General features: G+C 36.6%; 1 protein-coding gene across 1 annotated transcript in view; it reads right to left on the bottom strand.

Annotated features, from left to right (window-relative positions):
• LOC104162426 (triadin-like) overlaps positions 1-19,113 on the bottom strand; it is a gene marked incomplete at its 5' end in the record, with an annotated part of 187,016 nt that extends 167,903 nt beyond the window's left edge. The window contains 4 exons of the mRNA XM_009701141.1: positions 4,256-4,282; positions 6,181-6,318; positions 13,064-13,105; positions 18,904-19,113. Of these exons, the coding sequence (XP_009699443.1) occupies positions 4,256-4,282; positions 6,181-6,318; positions 13,064-13,105; positions 18,904-19,113 (417 nt within the window). The remainder of the gene's footprint in view (positions 1-4,255; positions 4,283-6,180; positions 6,319-13,063; positions 13,106-18,903) is intronic.
• Positions 19,114-19,452: the final 339 nt, after the last annotated feature.

The raw sequence follows: 19,452 nt of genomic DNA, 5'->3' as shown, positions 1-19,452 counted from the left end.
ACTGGTGAGTCGGTGTGGGCACATGTGTGAAAGAGAGTGCAAGAGAAGAGAAAGACAGAGAGAGGATTTAATCTAAGCCCAAATGTAAAATCAGGGAAGCATATCTTACAAAAATAATTTCCTAAGCTTCAAGTATAAAGTAAAAAACCAAATAATTCTGACCTTAGAATCTTTTTCAAAGTTTTGTAACAACTTACTCCTAAGACTGCATACCAGGTTCATGTTTCCCACTCAGAATGCATCGGCTGTTTTGAAGCAGAAGATGCTAGTTTAACATACAAAAACTACTGCTGCGTGTGCACTGCGTGTTGGGTGTACTCTGGATAGTTAAATGAGGAACTCATGTTCACATTTTAGATTTTCAGTTACCCATATGTAAACTGGAGTGAAGTTCCAGAACAGTTTAATAATGACATTTTTAGCCATGATTGACAATGCTGAAGTGTCTGCACTTGCTTGTATTTTACAGATCATTTCCAATTTTGTGCACCAGGTTTCTCAGCTCTTTTCCAAACTCACAACTGATGCCAGTAGTGTCCACCAAAAAATAACAAATATTTCTCTCCTTTTCTATAACAATAATTTCTAGTAAAAAGGACCAAAATACGAGAAAACATACAGCTGTCAAATAACTGAATTTGTCTCTAAAGGTTAAACTAACCCTGAAAAAATGAACAAGATTATCAGTCATAACCATTGTTCTAGAAGGAAATGAAACCAAAAACATATTAAGCCTGCAAGAAACAGTTACTAGGCTTCTCAATATCTTTTGTGAAAATGCTCTACGGTTTTAGCAGGTTGAGAGTATGCGTTGTTAAAGACTGCAAAGTTCTCTACAGAATAATCTTTACCTCCACCGAAGAACACTTTTTTTCCAGACAATATCTCATTCTTTTCCAATTATTAAAGATAAATATTAGTGATAAGACTTGGACTGGCAAAAATAATTGCAATAAAAAAGACACTTGAGAGACATTTTCATACTTTCTAAAGGATTCTGAAACTGATATTAGTCCTGTTGCATGTGCAAGTCCATTATCATTACTTGTGCTTTTATTATCTTTGCTTTCAATTTACATCTCCAGGAAGATGATCTTTGCTTTCTTTGGGTTTGTAATTATCATTACACTTTCCTCTTCTTCCTTTGTCACTGCACAGTGTCCTTACCACTCCCCTTGATTTTTTTCCAATATGTAATTGTATTGTAATACCAGCAAGTGTCTAATTTTTTCAGTTACCATATTCCATTATAAAGTAAATTTTGTGCTAACATTTCAGAATTCATAAAATCTGCTAGTCAACAAAGCAAAAGAGTGACACCTTGTCCATACACCAAAAATAGGTACGGAGACTTTTTGAAAACTCTCAGCCTATTCACAAATATCACAATAACTGTGGGTTAGATCCAATACTTAAAAATCGGGCACAGCAACCGTAATGTACATTTCACGAGTGAAATTTGAGAGAAGTTTCTTGTAAATATGTGCAAAAAGTCGAACTGTTCATCTTCTGGAGACAGCAGACTGCACAGTCTCACTAGGTCATTTTTTTGTTTCGGATGTTCAAATGCCACAAGCGTAAGAGCCACCTAAAGAAAGATCGTTCACAAAACTATAGATGACAATGCTGTGCAGAGTGGAAGGGACTTTGATGCAGAAATGGTCCTTTATATGAAAAAAGAGCATACTCCATAACCTAAAAATTTGCTTCTGATTTTGTGGATCTAACTACTAACACTTTGATACCCAAAAAGTCTCCAAACCAATTTGTATAGCTGGTCCTCCTTTGGGTCCAGCGCTAACAGCAGTCATATGGAAAAATCACAGATGCAAGGTCTTGTTTTGTTTTAGAAAGCTTTTCTTCTGGAAATCTGATTTCTGGACCATAGACATGACAGCACACGTTAGTTAGGAAAACCTACTGAAAGAGATCTGCACCTTGTGCTCAGAGGAACAGAGTGTGATGTTTGTGATGTTTGCCACCCGCACGAGCCCATCTGAGCCCTCGGCTCCCTTCCCGGGGCTTTGCCCTCCGCCCTCCTAAGCTTTAGCCCTGGGAGAGAATTTCACTGTGCCTAAGCAGAAAAGCTGCTGACTAGACTTTATCACAGAGCTCTCGGAAAAGTTCTAGGTAGGTTTAGACCCCGGCAATTCAGCTCATTGATGTTTACACAATTCTAAGAGAAGTCGGCAAAGAGAGACAGTATGAGAGCTCCTGTGACCGAAGCTCAGAGGTCTGTCACTGAGCAGACATGTGCAATACTCTGCGCTGGCATTTCTAAGGGACTGGTGGCTTCAGGCCACATATGTCATATTTCTGTAGCCCAGAAAAAGAGGTGATAAAATGAAGTATAATTAAGGCCAGATCCTAGCTGACAGGATGAAATGGAGACCTCCAGTCATCTGGAGATGATAACAAGTTAATTGAGGACGTTGCTGTGTGAAAGCTTACAGCTGTACCCAGAAAGGGCCTTAGATCACTCTCTGCATCAGTCCTAGTCAAGAAATAGCTTTTTGCAGGGAGACAAGGCTGGGACTCATCTTCTGAAAGATGGAGGGAAAGATCTTGAGCACACATCCAGGAAATGGAAAAGCCCACTCGGAATCTGTTTTACTGCCCAGGCAGATGAAGCATGTCTGAATTTGGGCCTTTTGACATCTGTGTGGCTGAGTTATCCTGTAAGATACCAGCTCCAGAGGAATCACCACCTCCTTGTCCATTTCATTCACACCAAAGATAGAAGACTTTCTCAGGCATTTATCTCCAGGGCAGGGTTGTGAACTTTGAATACTGAGGAAAACATTTCAAGCTGGCAGTTAGATACTTAGCTCCTTGGATGGAGGACTTTTAGGTCCCAACAATCATCTCATCACTTCCAACTGACTGATTTAAGCAGCTTCTAGATTATTCTGATGGCTTCTCTGAATTCTATTTCTACAGCCTAGTGTGCCAGTGCAGTGTAAGACATGAGCATGTCACTGATTTCCAAAGAAGCTGGCACTGCAGTGCTGAGCATGCTGTTGTCCGTAATGTTTTTATGGATTAATCCTTTCCAGCAGTGAAGTATCTCCACAGTACTCCCAGCCTGGTCAGCAGCATTGGCCCATGGTGAGTAGACACCTTCCACCCATGTGCGCAGCATCCCTGCCAACAATGCGCTACAGCTTCAGACTCCTTACACCCACTGTAAAATTAACAATGCATTTCTCTCTTTGGGAGAAGAGACAGGGCGATGCCGAACATTTTGCAATTCTTACTGATAAAGAGATGGAACATCTTCCTACACTATCTATAAGTTCTCTTCAGTCCTAACATGAAGGTTCACCCATAGAAAGATGAATGGTCCTGGGCTTCAAGCTTATTAATTCCTTGGATGCCCTAACGAGACTGGCAAAATGGGTCATTAAAAAGAAGCCTGATCCATTTCCAACTAACTTCAGAGAAAACTGGACTGTAATCTCAGCACCAACTGGAGTGATAGATTCTTCAATACAGGCATTTAGCTATTGAGAATTTGATGGATACCAAATTCACATCACATAGGGCTGGTTACACATCTTGTTATTATCAAGCTTTGCTCAATTTGGAGAAAAAACCACAAGATAGTTTTGAAAATCTTTACATCCTATCACCAATATCTCAAGCCTTCTAATACATTTTCATTTTGATTTAATAGAAGTTGAACTTAAATTCTATGTTTCAGAATAACATTTTTAATGTCTGAAAAGATTGATATTATAAATCCTACTTGCTTGTCTGCTTTAAAAATTCAACGATAGCCAAGTAATTTTTTCAGAAGGTTCAGAAGTAGTCCTTATTTTAGAGTTCTGTGTTGGCACAAGATAAAATGCATTTACAACACCTCACCATTATTTCTCACTAAATATTCTTTCTATATTATTATTTCTGAATATTATTTCTATCCAGACATACACATAACTCGTATCGGCATTAATAGGAGTCCTACAGGCAGGGAAAAGGTACAGATAATATTTCTGTAATTCTATTGGTTTTTTATGAACATTTTTCAGATTTTCTGGCTAATAATGAAACAGTCAAGGCTTCTCACAGAACAGCAATTAGTACAGTAAGTATTATCATTCGAGTTTCTTATTTAATGAGTTTGTTAAAGCACAATTTACAAGGTTAGTAGACTGACATCTAACTTATGACAGAATCTATATCACAGATATATTAGTTAATTCTTAAAACAATTGCAAAATATTTGCCCTCTATAGTAAGGCAACTGACCAACCTTTTTTGAGGGGAGGTTCCACGTCACCTAAACCAAGAGAAAAGAATAAACATCAGAGAAGAATTGTCATCATAAAAAAAAATTAATATTTTTTCTCGTGTTGGCTCATTTTAATTAAAAAAAATGAATCTATTCTTTATATGCTAAATGGTTAGCAGTCTATTCTGAGATTTTGGATTTTTCATAACATATCTCTCTTACCACAGAAGTTTTCCTGGGTTTAGGGTAGATAAATTCAACATGAAGTAGTAACCAAGGAAACACTCAAATCTGTGTTTGTGCTTTTGAATGTTAACTTGTGACTACAGTACAATTTGTTTGATTTTATACACTTTTCCATGTTTTAAGAAAAGGCCCAGCAGTTCTGTTTTAGCTCCAAATGATAAAATGTATATGCAGGTTAGCAAGGTCGTAAATACAGCAATGCTTCCAGTGAAATCCAAGGGAAAAAATACTCCGTTTCAGTGGCACTATGAGCACATGATTGCTGCAGTGTGTTATTCTACCTCCGTGTAGAACATGGAATTTAAAGGATTTAGTCCAAACGATTGCGGTGAGTGTGTAGGCTCGGCTGCACTGACTGCAGCACACGGTGGGCAGGGAGTTCACGTGAACTTACTTTTTGTGATACAGTGCCGTAAGTTGCCTACTGCCTTTTCACACTCCTGGTAGATATTGATGAAATCCCACTTGGGCCAAAGACTGGTAGGAGTGAGGTTTCCAAACACATAGTGAGCATTCAGATCTTGAATTTTTGTATGTCAGGTATTTTATGACCTTTCCTACTTGCATTAACACTTATCCACGCAAGTATTTGAAAGCTTGCAGGTGCTTTGGAAGCTATAAAATAACAAAAATGAACACTGTTTAAATTTTAGCAAGCTCTCCTTATTTCACCTTTTCTGTCTCTCAACCGTATGAGAGACTGTCTCTATGCTAGTTGTACATCATATCTCAGAATAGGATGCCCAGTTCACAGACTAACATGTAGCAGCCTACCTATTAGTATTCATGTGTGGTGCTAATATGAAAAGTTCATGCACACATTTAAAAGATAGGAACTAGATAATATCTCAAGTTTATGAACAAATGGGTGGAAGTTAGTTTTAGTACATGTTGCTTTTCAACTATATTCTGGTATAGCCAAATAGAATATAAAATAAACTACCGTGAAATGAAGATGTCACTCCTACACTCACCGCTTGTCAAAATGACCAATACGATGTGACATAATGATCCACTACTGCTCTGCTCATACTAGGGAACTACTTTTTTTATAACAGAGGGATAGTTATTTCCAAACTTGAAATGTTAGCAATTTACTTTCATTTATCAGATGATGTCAGATGAAGAATGTTACTGTAATGGCAGAACCATAATTTCTAGTAAACTGAATTATTTGCAATATGTCATCCAAAATCCCCTTAGTTCAGCCAAAATGGTATTTTTTCTTTCCTTTTTTTTTTTTTTTTTTTTTTTTGTTTCAATATGTTGTCTTGTCATCAATACATCAAATAAAAAAGTTCTAAGTTTCTTGGTCTCTCTTGTATATTTACTGGGGTTCTTTAGATTCTTGCTGATTAAAAGAAAAATAGGTATTGCCATTCTCTGAAGCAATATCCTGATGCATATTTTGGTTGTGGCTTTGAAGTCTTGTATAAATTAGTGCTCTTTACTTCAAGATGTACTAATGGTAATATTTAATTCTGATGGCTTTTCTGTAATGGTACATTAAACATGAGATGAAAGCTAACAAAGACACCAATTTACTGATTGGAATAGCTAGTAGATGCTTTATTAGCAACAACGTTCACTTTTTGTTTTGTTTGACCTTCTTGTCTGTGAGGTTAAAACCTGAGTGAGCCAACATAACGCATGTAAAACAGCAGTTAAAGCAGTTACAGAAGTCTTTACATTACAAATACCTTCATCACCATCATCATCATCACTCCATACGATGTCAGACAGTAAAGAAATAAAGCCATAAAGCCAATCAGTGGATTCTTCCAATGTCTCATGAATGATTCTCAGTGGTTCTGTGCTGAGCTTGTTAACAGATCTTCCTGAGTGCAGAGTTTAAAACAAAAGCAGTTTGAAAAAAAAAAAACACTTATTCAGTGATTAAAGTTAATCTTCATTTTATACAGGAATGATTATATTACCTCCTTTAAGAGAAACAAAGATTGTGAATGTTAATTTTTATTATTCAAGAGCTTGAGGACAGCTCTCCTTCCTGTACTAGAGCAGTATAAACTATATCCTATTGCACTTGCTGCTCACGGAGTGATTAAGGACTGAGTGGATAATTTGCTCCAGTGGATACTGCACTCCATGATCTGGCCCTTCTTCTGAGGTTTGGTTGAGCAAAGTAAAAATATAGGTTTGCTTTTACCTAATATTCATTGTTTTAGATAATCTCTTCCTTTCGGACCAGTTTTTTTCTCTGGCTCAGGTCCTCTGCCTCTTGATGCTTGTTTAGGATTCACTGCCCTCTGTCTCCCATTCCTCATGTCACATCTCCCCTTGAGCCCCCTCCTTCATATAAGTCCTGGCTGAGGAAATTGCTGAGCCCTGGCTTAGCCACACAGACAGGTCGTATCATTGCCATGGAGTACATCTAAAGGATGGGAAGAAGAAGAAAGCTATATATACTTGGGCCAAAATAAACCTGAGTCCAGAATGAAGGGGAATGCTAATCCAAATTGTGACACAGAGACAGCTACCTTCAAACACCTACTGCTGTGTATCTGGTTCTTCTCTTTAGAGTTTCTTTCACACACACTTGTGCACATCTGCATACTGAACTAGTTCTGGTCTTACTGCTCCTGGAGGCAAGTAGGCTGGCAAACAAGGAAGCTGTGCAGTTTAATATGCTCCACCTTCCTGGGACCTCTAATGGAAGTGATGCCCCTGCTCCCCACTGTATCCACACCCAGGGAGAGCAGCCATCAGTGGGTAACACAAGTATTCCCTTAAAGGCTTTTCCAGTTGTGATTTCACCAGATTTCTCCCTACCCTGTTTATGCTGACATAGTATTTCAGAGGACCTTTCCAGCCTCTGATTGAGTATTTCTTCTGACCTTTCTGTCCAGCAAACTTTTATTTTCTTGAAATCTGTACCAAACACTGCTTAGGAAGAGGGATAACTCTCATTCAGTCTATGTTACTGTCCACTGTACTTGAAATGGCAGACGGAATGACTGCCCTCTCTGTGTGAAGATTTCCCACAAATGTAGACAACTGAAGGTAGATCACAAATATTATTTGAGTCATTGGCCTAGTCTTGTTCCTAAGAGTTTCAACAGAAATACATACATTAAATTTAACAGTATCAAGACGGGAACTATATCTCTGTTTACCAATATCTTCCTGTATGCAAATATTTTGGTAGGAAGTTAAACACAAGTCTCTTCAGAACTACTTCTGGTTGCAGTGTTCTGACGCACAAGGCAAATCTTAGCAGTAATCAGAAGTAGTCTCACATGGACTTGCAGGTTACAAAGACAGGCAAAGTGCAGGCTTGAAGCAATTTCTTTGATGGCAGCAGTACGAACAGTTATTTTCTAAAAGTGCTGTAATGAAATATACAAGTAACTTTATTTGAAATATAAATGTATCACGAAACAATTCCTTTTATTTCTAATTAATTGTTCTGAAACAGAAAAGAACAGACTGATTTTCTATTATTTTGCATCTACTTATTAATAATGTAGACCAAAGAAATATTTTGGTTAATGTTTTTTGATTTATACAGATATATGCTACTGAACAATCAGGGACATCCAATAAATTAATTGTGTGCCATGATGAAATGACATAACTGCAAAGATATATACATGATCTCTTCATTTAGTGCATGATTGTGTGCACTATTGTATTCAGAAAGATTGAGTAGTATAAGAGGAGATATTTACTTTCTTTATCATAAGGCATTTATTTATTTGCATTGATCTCATACATCAAGATGTAGAGATCTAATTTTTTCAAGTGATTTGCCACAAATGCTTTTCTCAAGTATTTACCAGGAGAGTGAATACCTATAGTGAGGCTACTGAAAAGTAAATCTGCAACCCGACCTCTGATGTCATTCGCACTTTATTCTATTTTAGAGGTGCTAAGGAGTTCAAGTGGACTAATAGAATGGGCATGGCCAGAGGAGTCTTAGCATAACTGAGGTTTTGACTCACAAGCGGGGATGGTTTAACTTTGGATGACTGCCTTGATTTCCACTCTGGCTATCCACCTACCCTTTACCCACTGGTTGCTTAGGGATAGCTCAGTTGCTTTTACAGCCACAGGCTTTTACAGCCGCAGGGACTACAGCTGTAAACTAAACAAGAATTGATGTCAATTTATTTTAATATACTGATCTATCAGCTAGCAGTTCAAGAACTACATCACAGGTAGCAGAGCTGTCCCCCCGGGCAGGCAAGGGAAAAGCTCAGAGGGAAAAGCAAGATCAAGAGCAGAGGAAATTATTCCAACCACCCCAAGGCAAGCCATCTTTGCTGATGAATCAGAGCCCTCAACATCATATCCTGGTCTTTAATTCATAAAATCTTCATAGCAAACTATGAAAAGCGATTAGAAATTGTAAGTGTCCAGAGGTGAAATTCTCCAGTCACGCCTACACTAACAGGCCCAAGTTGCAAATCCTGTTTAACATAAAAAGTTTAGAAAAATTGGTTTGGGGCTGTGTAGAGGACACTTTGGTGGCATTTACAAAATTAAATTTTGTATACAAACAGATACTGTGAGATCCACTTGCGGTCTGAAGCAAGTGACACAGGCCTGGAAAGTTGTCTCCTTGTGCATAAATCTTCTGTTTAACGTCTGCTGTAATTCCTACATTTTTAAAAAGTAGTACTAACAGTAACAATGCGTCCTAAAACACTTAAGAACACCACACCACGTAATACTGAAGTGAACATAATTACTGATCAAATCCATGCTTTTAGTTCTCCCCACAACTTCGACAATAGCAGATTGTTTCCCTAGTAGAACCAAACACACAAGAAACAAAGGAAATAAAGCAATTCAGGGGGTAACAAGTACAGAGAAAGATGCCATTTACCTCACACACATGCAAAGAAAGGTAACCATTTCCAGAGGTTTTGCATACTCTTGCTTCAGGTGAAGCTGAGAATGCAGATTTTCATAACAAAATTTGAGCTCGATATTTTGATGCAATTTAGATTTTTTTTTTTTATTTACAGATGTCCAGCCAGCATATAGTACAATTTATTTTTTTAGAGTAGTCTTGGATTCAGCACATTCGGACTGGATTATCTGTCCTCTGTCCAACTTTTCATTTCTTGGCAGACCTTAGAACACAAATTATTTTAAAACTAAGCTCACAATATACTTCTCTTGCTAGCATATGATATATAGTATGTAATAGAAAATTTGTGAATTAATCTGTAACTATAAACTATAATTGATATATATCATCAATCATCTATTTTGCTTGCAGTAGAAGGGGTGGGATCTTGAATGTAAACTATAAAGAGCCTTTATGAATACAGAGTATTCTCAGACAGACACAGGCTGTGAAGTTCTACCTTTTGCTGAACTTGTAAACAGAGACTGAGCCAATTGTTCCTCTTAGATAATGTAGAAGAAAAATACTAAATGGCTGTTGAAGGGGGAAGGTGGGGAAAGTAAGTGAATGGTTACTCAGCAGGTTAAGATCAGGGATGAAACATGCGGTTAATATTGAAGAATTTTGTTGACAGTATGTAATTTTGCTCAATCACAGCTGAAGTTCAGATTATCCTATCTAGCCAAATGTACCTGAAAGCCAGATGTTGAACCCTGGTGGTTTCTAGACTCCCACAAACGCCAGTGCAGAAAGACATATTGTGACCTTCAGAAGGCAAGTCTCTCGCTTTCCTCTGGCATCTTTTTTAGGGTTATATCAATTAATTTCCAAAGATGCCCGCCCCTTTCGATTGACTAAGAAGGAAAGGAAGCCTGAAAAATTAGCATGGACATGACATCTTATTTTCATATGACTGAGGTATGTGACATGGATCCTATTAGTGGTGCCGTTTCATAATTAAATCCTTCTTGTCATTGGACACTCTGGCTAAACACTTAGCTAAGCACTTAGATTTGCAACTTTACATTCGTAATTAATTTCAGTTCAGTATGACTAGTCATGTTGATAAATTATTTGCATTCCAAAACAGCACTGGTACCACCAACAATGCTTTGCTATAACATTTTGTTTTGTCATGGTCTTTTATTACTTGGTACAGTGTAAGAGATGTTTTTCAGTTCAGTAAAAGTTCAGCTCTATCTGTGCTGGCACTTTCACCGCTACGAGAATAATTAACAATTCTACCTTTTTTTTTTTTTTCCAGTGAGAATTTCAAAATTTTAATTCCAGAATTTTCTGGTAATAGCCAAAATTTGGAAGAATTAAAGCTGACAGAGAAAGAATCCCAGTCAAATTGAAGAAGTTTGTATACTACCTTTCAACAAAACCTTGTTGTAGAAAAACTCGGCTGAATTTGGTTGGAGTATGTTTGTGACCTGTTGTAGACATCTGCAAGAAAATTTTGAAGCTTTTTTGGATTTTCTGTAATAAACGTATGCAAATACAGCTAAAATTCTTTAAGAAATAATTTCAGATGTGCTACAGGTATTACATACTTCTGAAAGCTCCCTATTTATTTCAAAACTGGCTTTCATGATCATTACATCAAAATTAAACTGCTACCATTCTCTGCAGCTCTCCAGCATTACTGGTACAGAAACAGCAATTTGATTCAAATTGTGAGAACAAGAATTTTGATCAACTAATTTCTTCAGCTTTTAACTCTCCTTGGCTCACAATTTGATTTGATCAATCGACTCACTCTGGTTGATTTGAAAATAGAGTTCATACCTTTAATGGTTATTAATAACTCACACTTAACACAACTCTTTAAAACCAACCAATGACAAACTTCCAAAGTCCTTCAATCAGCATTAGGTATGTTCTTAGGACAGAAGATAATTTTCATAAAGTGACAAAGTCACTTCTATTTCAGTAAAATTGTGATATTTTGCGAACAGAATAAACCTTTTTTTCATCAGGACTGATAATGGGTCCTTTAACAGTGGCTTTTGGAAATAGGAAGTGATAAATCACATGGTAGATTTGTAGTAGCACCACAAAAAAAATTTGGTTATGTTTCATGGTCCGTGTCTTTTATTCCTGTGAAGTACACAACAAAAAGTGACTAATTGATTTACCTGTGTGAATCACTTCAGTCATTATTCCAGTCTTAATAATTCTGCCAGGAATGTAGTCCTCTATCAATCTTTTTTGCTTGTCAAATAGTTAAATATATACTCCAACAATTCTACCTTGGTGTTTTTTTTTTTTTAATGAATTGCAGTGAATTACTTAATAATTGTTGGATTTTCATCAATTACATATTTTGACTCCAGTGAATTGAATGCAATTAAATTACTAATTATGGTAATTATCTGGTGTAAAGATTGATCTATGAGATATAATCTAATTCGTTGATACTGACAAGGTACAGCTGATGAAGACAGAGAATTTCTGTCATGTTTGATAAAACACAAAAGCCTAACACTAGTTTGTGATAATAAAACTTATCCTAATTTTAGTAAAATATTCTCTTATAAATACAGAGAGACTAGTATCTTAATTTGAAAGTTTATATATTTTTAAGGTTTCTTAGTAGTAGGTTGCTTCTACTCTGTGGTCTTCTGAAGAGTAGTATCTAACATATAAAACTCAATACACAAGTAGTCTTCCATTATTAATATACCAGTGTATCAGCATAGGTGTCCTTAGGCCTTTCGCAGACTAACATTTTTGTCGTGCTTACAGCACTAAGCTTCAGGACAAACTCTAGTGGGTATGATTGAATTATAAGTATAAAAATAATAATTCAATTTTCAATTATGAGTATATTGAATTATAAGTATAAAAAACAGTGCCAAAGAAAACTCAGACTCAACATTACTCAGTAATTTCCACTTTATAGGTATTTAAATTTTAAATACGAAGACTACAGTCTGTAGTAAAAATCTTCTCTGTCTCTTTCTAATATCAACCTTAGTTATTGAGGTCAAGTCCATAGAGAAAACCTCACCTGAAGGCTGGCAATGGCATTTTACCCAAAATGAGAACAAAGTAGTTACAACAAGAATGTATTTGCCAACATTTAGAAAGAAATTCACAAAGTGTCACAAAGTATCGAGTAATTTCAGGTACTTTTGATATAGCTATACACGTGGACAGGAACATAGGTTTAGGATGGGCTTTACATGTAATTTATACGGCTTGATTTGATATCAGCTGAAAGGTTTCTGATTTGATGGAACAGAACCTAATTTGGTGGTGCTTTCTGAAACAGCCAGACATTTTATCTACAATAATTTGAAGCTTTATTTTTTCTCATTCTAAGGATTCAATTCTCTGACTAAGAACACAGATCCTAACTTCAGACTAAAAAGGCAGTTCCATTAAATAATTGTACAATGGCTTTTTTAAAGGGCATTTATGAGGGTAAAATGCGTATCTCTCAGCTTGCCACCATTTCCTGGGAATCTCCTGACTCAGATCATCTCTTAGCTGACAGATCTATTTCAAGCACAATGTGACAATCAGGAAGAGGCTATGGCAATGAACTTTGCAGCCCCAGCCAGCCAGAGTTGGGGTTAGCAAGAGAAGCAATGCTGCCGCGTCCTGGCACTCTGCTCGTGCCCATGCTTTGTTACCGCTGCCCAGCAAACCGCACGCCCACACGCGTATTCAGAACACTGCAGGCAGAACGTCTTTACCAGGTGGTAAACAGGGATCATCGCAATGTTGTGAATAGGTGGCTATAGCAGATGGCAACAGGATGAACCCCAGAAAGGCCAGTAAAAAAAAGGAAGAAACACCGTTAGCAATAATGGACATCCTCAGCTGTCGCTTGACGAAAGGAAGTAGTTAAGGAGTGAAGTGAGGAGTTATTTAATCTCTGTGGGGTTGCTGTTATGAAGCAGAAGTTGGAGTTCATTAAAAAGAAAAACAATATGCTGTAGGTGTGAGATAATACAGTACAAACCATAGCAATACAAAAACATGGTTAAATAAGGCATAGGTATTTTCACAAGTCATAAACATATTCTATTGCTGAAAAGAATATATTATATATAGTTGATTCTAGTTGAATTGCTTCCATTTCTTCATCAGCAAATAACCAAAAAATTACATTACTGCAATTGTTACTGATATGAATTACTGATTTTGTTTGTTTGTTTGTTTAAAATTAGAAATTTCACAGATACCATTATGGGCTGGAAATTTGGTTTCTCTTTTGTATCCCACAAAGCACATCTAAGCTTGCAAGACTTATTTCTCGATACCATTATGGGCTGGAAATTTGGTTTCTGTTTTGTATCCCACAAAGCACATCTAAGCATGCAAGACTTATTTCTCATCTTAGATCCTTCCTTATTCATTGAGTCAGCTTCTGAAATTTCATATTTTCAACTTCATGACCTCATGAAGTTTGATCTATCACAATTTATCATCTTGTATATACTAGACTGTCTGGGATGAACACAGTACTTGCAGCACTGCAGTACTTCATAGGCTGTCATTCTTTCCAGTGTAAACTTGTCTTCTAGGGGTTTATAACTCAGCTGTGAGATTTGCTGCAGAGTGAAACATAGGAAATCAGATGTCATCTGGGCAGCCCTTCTTTAAACTAGAATTGGGTTTAAAACGCTTCAATTGTTTTTATCATTATAGATGACAGTGAAAAAATTTGTTTTGTAGGTTTTGGGTACATTAGTGGAAGTCCCATGTAATTCAATTAAGAATTTTGTTAAGAACTTTGAAATGAGTAAGCTGTTTAGTCATGCTCTAAATTGACATCTGTAAATACAGTAAATATTGTATTTCAAAAGACTATAGCACTGTTTTGATAAGTTCCAAGGTGAGCACAGCAAAAGCCAACACCTTTTTTTACATCCCACTCCTTTGTCCTGTGAGAGATTTTTCTAGGGTTTTGCATGTATGGAAAAGCTTTTACCAATTAGTTCAATTAGGTGAGACTGTGAAACACCTCTTGCACCAAGAGACAAAATTATTTGTTCCATTAAGTTTGCTGGTGCTTTAAAGCCAGCAGCTCTTTCTTTTTCCTGAATAAGTGCAACAGTATTATCAGTTTTAATACTGGTGGATATACTGTCATAAAATACAAGAGTAAACATAAGGACACTCTTCTTTTTGCAGTTCTTAAAAGTTTCCGGTGAACACAAGCCCAACGAAAGGACTACAGTGTGATGACATTCCAGGAGAAAAATGGATGTACATATTCCTAATAATTATTATCCTAATCCTTCCCCCTTCAAAAAAGAAAATATGCCCACTAGAATAGCCATATTTTGCTGACTTTCACTTCTCTTAACGATAAACCAAACAGTCTGCACCTAACAGGTTTTGGATCTTACAGTTTTACCGTGCAGGAGACTGGGAAAAAATGTCTATGTGTCAATTATACAGTGTAAGTTGTTTGGAGTCCTGTTCTTTACCTTTGTATGTCTTTTTTTCTCCAAAATACAGATGTTCATGTCAATAGATGGTTCCTAATTTTTTGCTTGCTTGTTTTCCTCTAGTGGAGAATATTAACAGGTATATCATCCTTACTACCCAGGGCCAGCCAAAAGCTTTCTTGGCCTCAAAACAGTAATAGAAGTGACCACAAGCTAAGGCAGGAAAACATTGACTTCAGACTGTGTTAGTCAGAAGCTGATGCAGGAGACCCCACAACAATTTGGCCAGACGTTTTGCCATTAACTTAAAAAGGAAAAAAAAAAAAAAAAAGCATTAAAGAAAACATCTGACTGGAATCCCTGCTGCTTCTTGTGCCTCCATGCCCTGTTAGCTCCCCATTCCTGTCATTGACAGGCATTACCTCCACAGAGATCTGCCTTTGCTGCAGGTCTCTAAAAAACCTCTTTATGGTTGAGCAAAATGAATTATCCACAACAAGGATCCTGCTCTTTTTTCTCTTATGAAAGCAGTCACGATAAAATGGCAGTCATTGTGCTGTGTGTATGCTCTATATTTTCACTTAGATTATTTTGTAGACAGTATTGGGTTTCAGAAATTTGGTGAGGTTTCATTAGGTTTGATTTAGTCTGGCCTTTAGGTAACTGGGTAAATCACCATCAATTTACTCTGAATATTGAACACTCTGGATCTGAAATTAGGATGGTGTTAATTAGCTGTAATTGGTCACAGAGATGGCAAGGAATTCTGAACACTTTATTAGCCCATTAGCAAACGTGGATTCCTGGGCAATCAATCTTTAGGACTAAAATAATGTTAAATTGTTTAGTTATATTTACCAATTAAAATATATAATCCGGTTATGTGTACAAGAAATGCATGAAATACACTCATGAATTGTGAAACCAATTAACAAGGTGTATTTTCTAACACAAAGGATGGTAGTGATAACAAACTGTTGGAAAGCACACATCAAACCGAAATGAATATTTTCCTGCATTTCTGAAAATACTGAGAATGTATAAGAGATCTTCCAATGCAGTATGCTACTTATTGCATATTCATACACGCTATGTACTGCACGAGATTCGCCATTTCTTATCTCAGGCTTTTGTAACGCATGTCACCTTCATACCACGTTAGAAATATTTCAGTCATGTTTATAGTTGTACAACACAACATGATAGGAATGCAAGCTTTCATTTCTTTCTTCAAACATAACACACTAAAGCGAAACACTGCAAAATTAATTTCCTTCTTCTGAGTAGATAGAACAGGGACGAATCTTTCAGCACTGATCTAATTCTTGTCTCATGGTTTCCTCAAAATCCACTGCCAAGGCTGACTCGCAGATCTCATCTCTGTTCTAAACCCTGAACAAACTGACACTAAACCACGAAGGAGGCACAGCTTTATACATGCAACCCTTACCACAGGGTCCTTCTGCAACATTTTATATCATAACCAGCACCTCCTGAATACTACAGAGTACTACAGAATTTGCAGTAATCATGTTCTGGATATGTACAATTACACAAAATATATCTTGAATCTTTCTACAAGTGGAGCTTGAATTCATGTAATATAACTTCAACTACCTAAAACTTAAGTGCTATCCTCTCAGCCTCCCTCAGTCCTAAAGGCTCCTTTTAAAATACTGATTAGACAGGGCTCCCTAGAAGTAATTTACCACATCTATTTTCAGATGAAACCAAACCCCTAATTTTCATATGGTTACTTCTGGGACAAATTTCATCTTATATAAATCATCAAAATTCCCTAGTTTGATAGTTTGCTTCTAAAAGAACATGAAATCATAGTAATCAAGAAGCAAAATCTATAGGTTGACACTCTAATCATAGAGGCAACATGAAGTTTATACTGATGAACTAAAAGAATACATAAGAGCTAAAATGCGTATACTAATACTTTATGTCTTTTTGGAATTATTTGCCTTTAAGATAATGAGAAAACAAATTTTAATTGTTGAAATAAGAAAACAGTGCTTAAGTTCGAGTCTAAAATAATTCCTATTCTACTGATGTGTTGTGTTTCTACTGAGCTCCATGAATCTCTGTGTGACCTAGGTAACTCATAATTTAGGGCATTACACTTTATTGGCCACAGGCTAGCAGCTCTGTACTGTAACCAAGAGGAACAAATCCATGCATATTCCTCAGCCATGCAGTTCCCAACCTGGTTTACTATGTCAACCTGCTCCTGTTTTCTGCTGCAGTCAGTCCCGTGCAGTACAGTCACTACTAGCGGCTCTGCTAACGAGATGGTCATTTCTGGCTCAGAAATATAGTGGAAGTCTCCGGTGGGAGCCCGTAGGTCAGAGTCCGCTGTCATCTCTGTAACTGCCCTTCAAAAAGGTGCAGGCTGCTCCTAGGTCACCCTTCAGTTTCCTCTTCTCTAGACCAACCGAGTTCAGGTCTCTCAGCTTGCCTCATTCATATGCTATGCATACTTTGTAAACTTGAACTTCATGGAACTTCAGGTAAAGAAATGGGAAAGAAATTGAATGCAATGACTTATGAAAGGCAAGTGTTATTTAAGGAAAAATACACTGAATATTCTGTGGTTTATAGATGAAAAATATACAGTTGAATATGATTTGTTTGGCATCTTTCATTTACATTTGAAAACTAGGAAATTAATTTTGATCATGCCTGCAAAACTAAACTTAAAGTCCTGAAAATTACTATTTACTTTTATTAATGCAGATTGTTCAAAGAACAACAATCTTGGTTTATATCTATGTTGTAGCATTAAGTATGTGGTGTCCAAATTAAAATCTGATGCCTATTTTGGGAGGAGCACCCAAAAGTAACTTCATGATTTGCTGGGACTCAAGTGACTTCCTTCTGAAAACAAAGACAGATGAGCAGCAAAAAAATTAAGACAGGGTTATGGTAAGTTTTCTCCACATTTCAGGCTTCTTTGTCATCCATTAATCCAGGATTGGTTGGTTTCTTTCAAGATCTATGTATGTCTCAAAAGATTTTAAAGTAAATCTTGAGGTCAATATTGATATATAGCAGGACAAAAATCTATGGATTTATCAGTAAACTAATGAAGTCCAGGAAATTAACTTTGAAACATCAACTTAATTTATTTTGAATTAAAAAGCTGAAGTCTGAATTTCAATTCCTGGCTAATTATTGTGACAGATGTGATAACTTTAGAGCTGCAGTTCCTATTTAGGAAAGAAAAGGACCCTAAGCATTTGTTTTCTGTTTCATGTACATGTTTCCCAGTTGTTACAGGTTGTTTACTTCACAAAAGTTTTGCTGCCAAAGTGGCTTGCTGAACATTAGGCACCCTTTACAAACATAGATAGTTGATTTGTTTTATTTTTTGTTATATATCATTGCCAGATACAAGGCATAAAAATCAAGCAGCAGTGGGGTAATTTCTATTCCCCACTCCTTTCTTCCCATTCCTCAACCACGATCACAGTCCTTGTTCTACCCACTTCATTTTCATCTTTACCCTCAGTAACCAATATGTACCCCAAAACTTGGTCTCGTTCAAGTGGTTTGCCAAGTCTTAAACTAGGCTAGAATTATTGCCTTATTGAAGACAAGGGTGTGACTTAGGTAATATTAAGAATCTGTTCCTCTGTACCTATGGTTTCTGAAGATAAATTTAGGGTTAGCATGTTTAGAAATGATGTTTTGTATTTTTCTTGTCATTGAACTCTGTAAACAGATGTCAAAATACTCATGGCTACTGTGAAAGACTTAAAAATATATTTCAGAAAATGTGAATTAATAATTATTTTTATTTTTTCTTGAAATAATTTTATATGGAAATTGCAAAACAGAAATCTGACCATACATGCTCATATACATATTATGTTACTGTCAACATACACATTTTCCAGGATGAGGATGGGCTGCAAAATGGAGAGATTTAAGTTACAAAGATGTATGAAGTGTAAACTAATACGTTCTGACATTTCTCACAATATATCCTCTCTTGATCAATTCAGCAGAGACACTGTGCTGTCTCCAAGAAGGTGAGAGACATGCATATTTACATAATACACACTCCTTAATAAATTTTTAAATTTTAATATACAAGATGTCAAACAGAATATGCTGAATTTTACCTGCAAAGGCTTTGTAATCCACCAAGTCAAACATTACAATAGCTACTGCTGACCAGGTAACAATCAGAGCAAGAACAAGAAGCCATGCTGCTGGTGAGCTGAATGTCGTCATGAGGTCTTCCATAACTGATTTCTTGCCCACTTTCGTGGATGATAAGGGAACGGATCCGTTCTTACCATCTATTATTGTCGTGGTTGTAGACAGACGTCCTAGGCAAATAGTCAAAGCAGAGGAAATAGAATGTAACACTTGGAGCCTAAAAATCAAGAATATGAGTGTTGTTTTGAAATCGTTTTGTAATCAGAATATTTAAAATAAACGTAAATATTGCATCATTAAAGACAGGCTCTTGTGATTTCTGGAGGGAATTTCTCCTGAACTAGGGACACTTTTAGTAAAGTTAATTTAGGAACAAACATGGTGAAATAGCCACAACCGGTCTTTTTGATTATAATATGACATTTTTTAGTCTGCCATGAATAGCTACAGACCTAAGAGAATGATTGATGAAGGCATAAAATACTGTTACTCTCAAAAGGACTGTCTTG

Source organism: Cariama cristata, unplaced genomic scaffold, assembly GCF_000690535.1.
Source record: "Cariama cristata isolate BGI_N322 unplaced genomic scaffold, ASM69053v1 scaffold5605, whole genome shotgun sequence".
Taxonomy (NCBI): Eukaryota; Metazoa; Chordata; class Aves; order Cariamiformes; family Cariamidae; genus Cariama; species Cariama cristata.
This window is presented reverse-complemented; position numbering and strand designations above follow the sequence as displayed.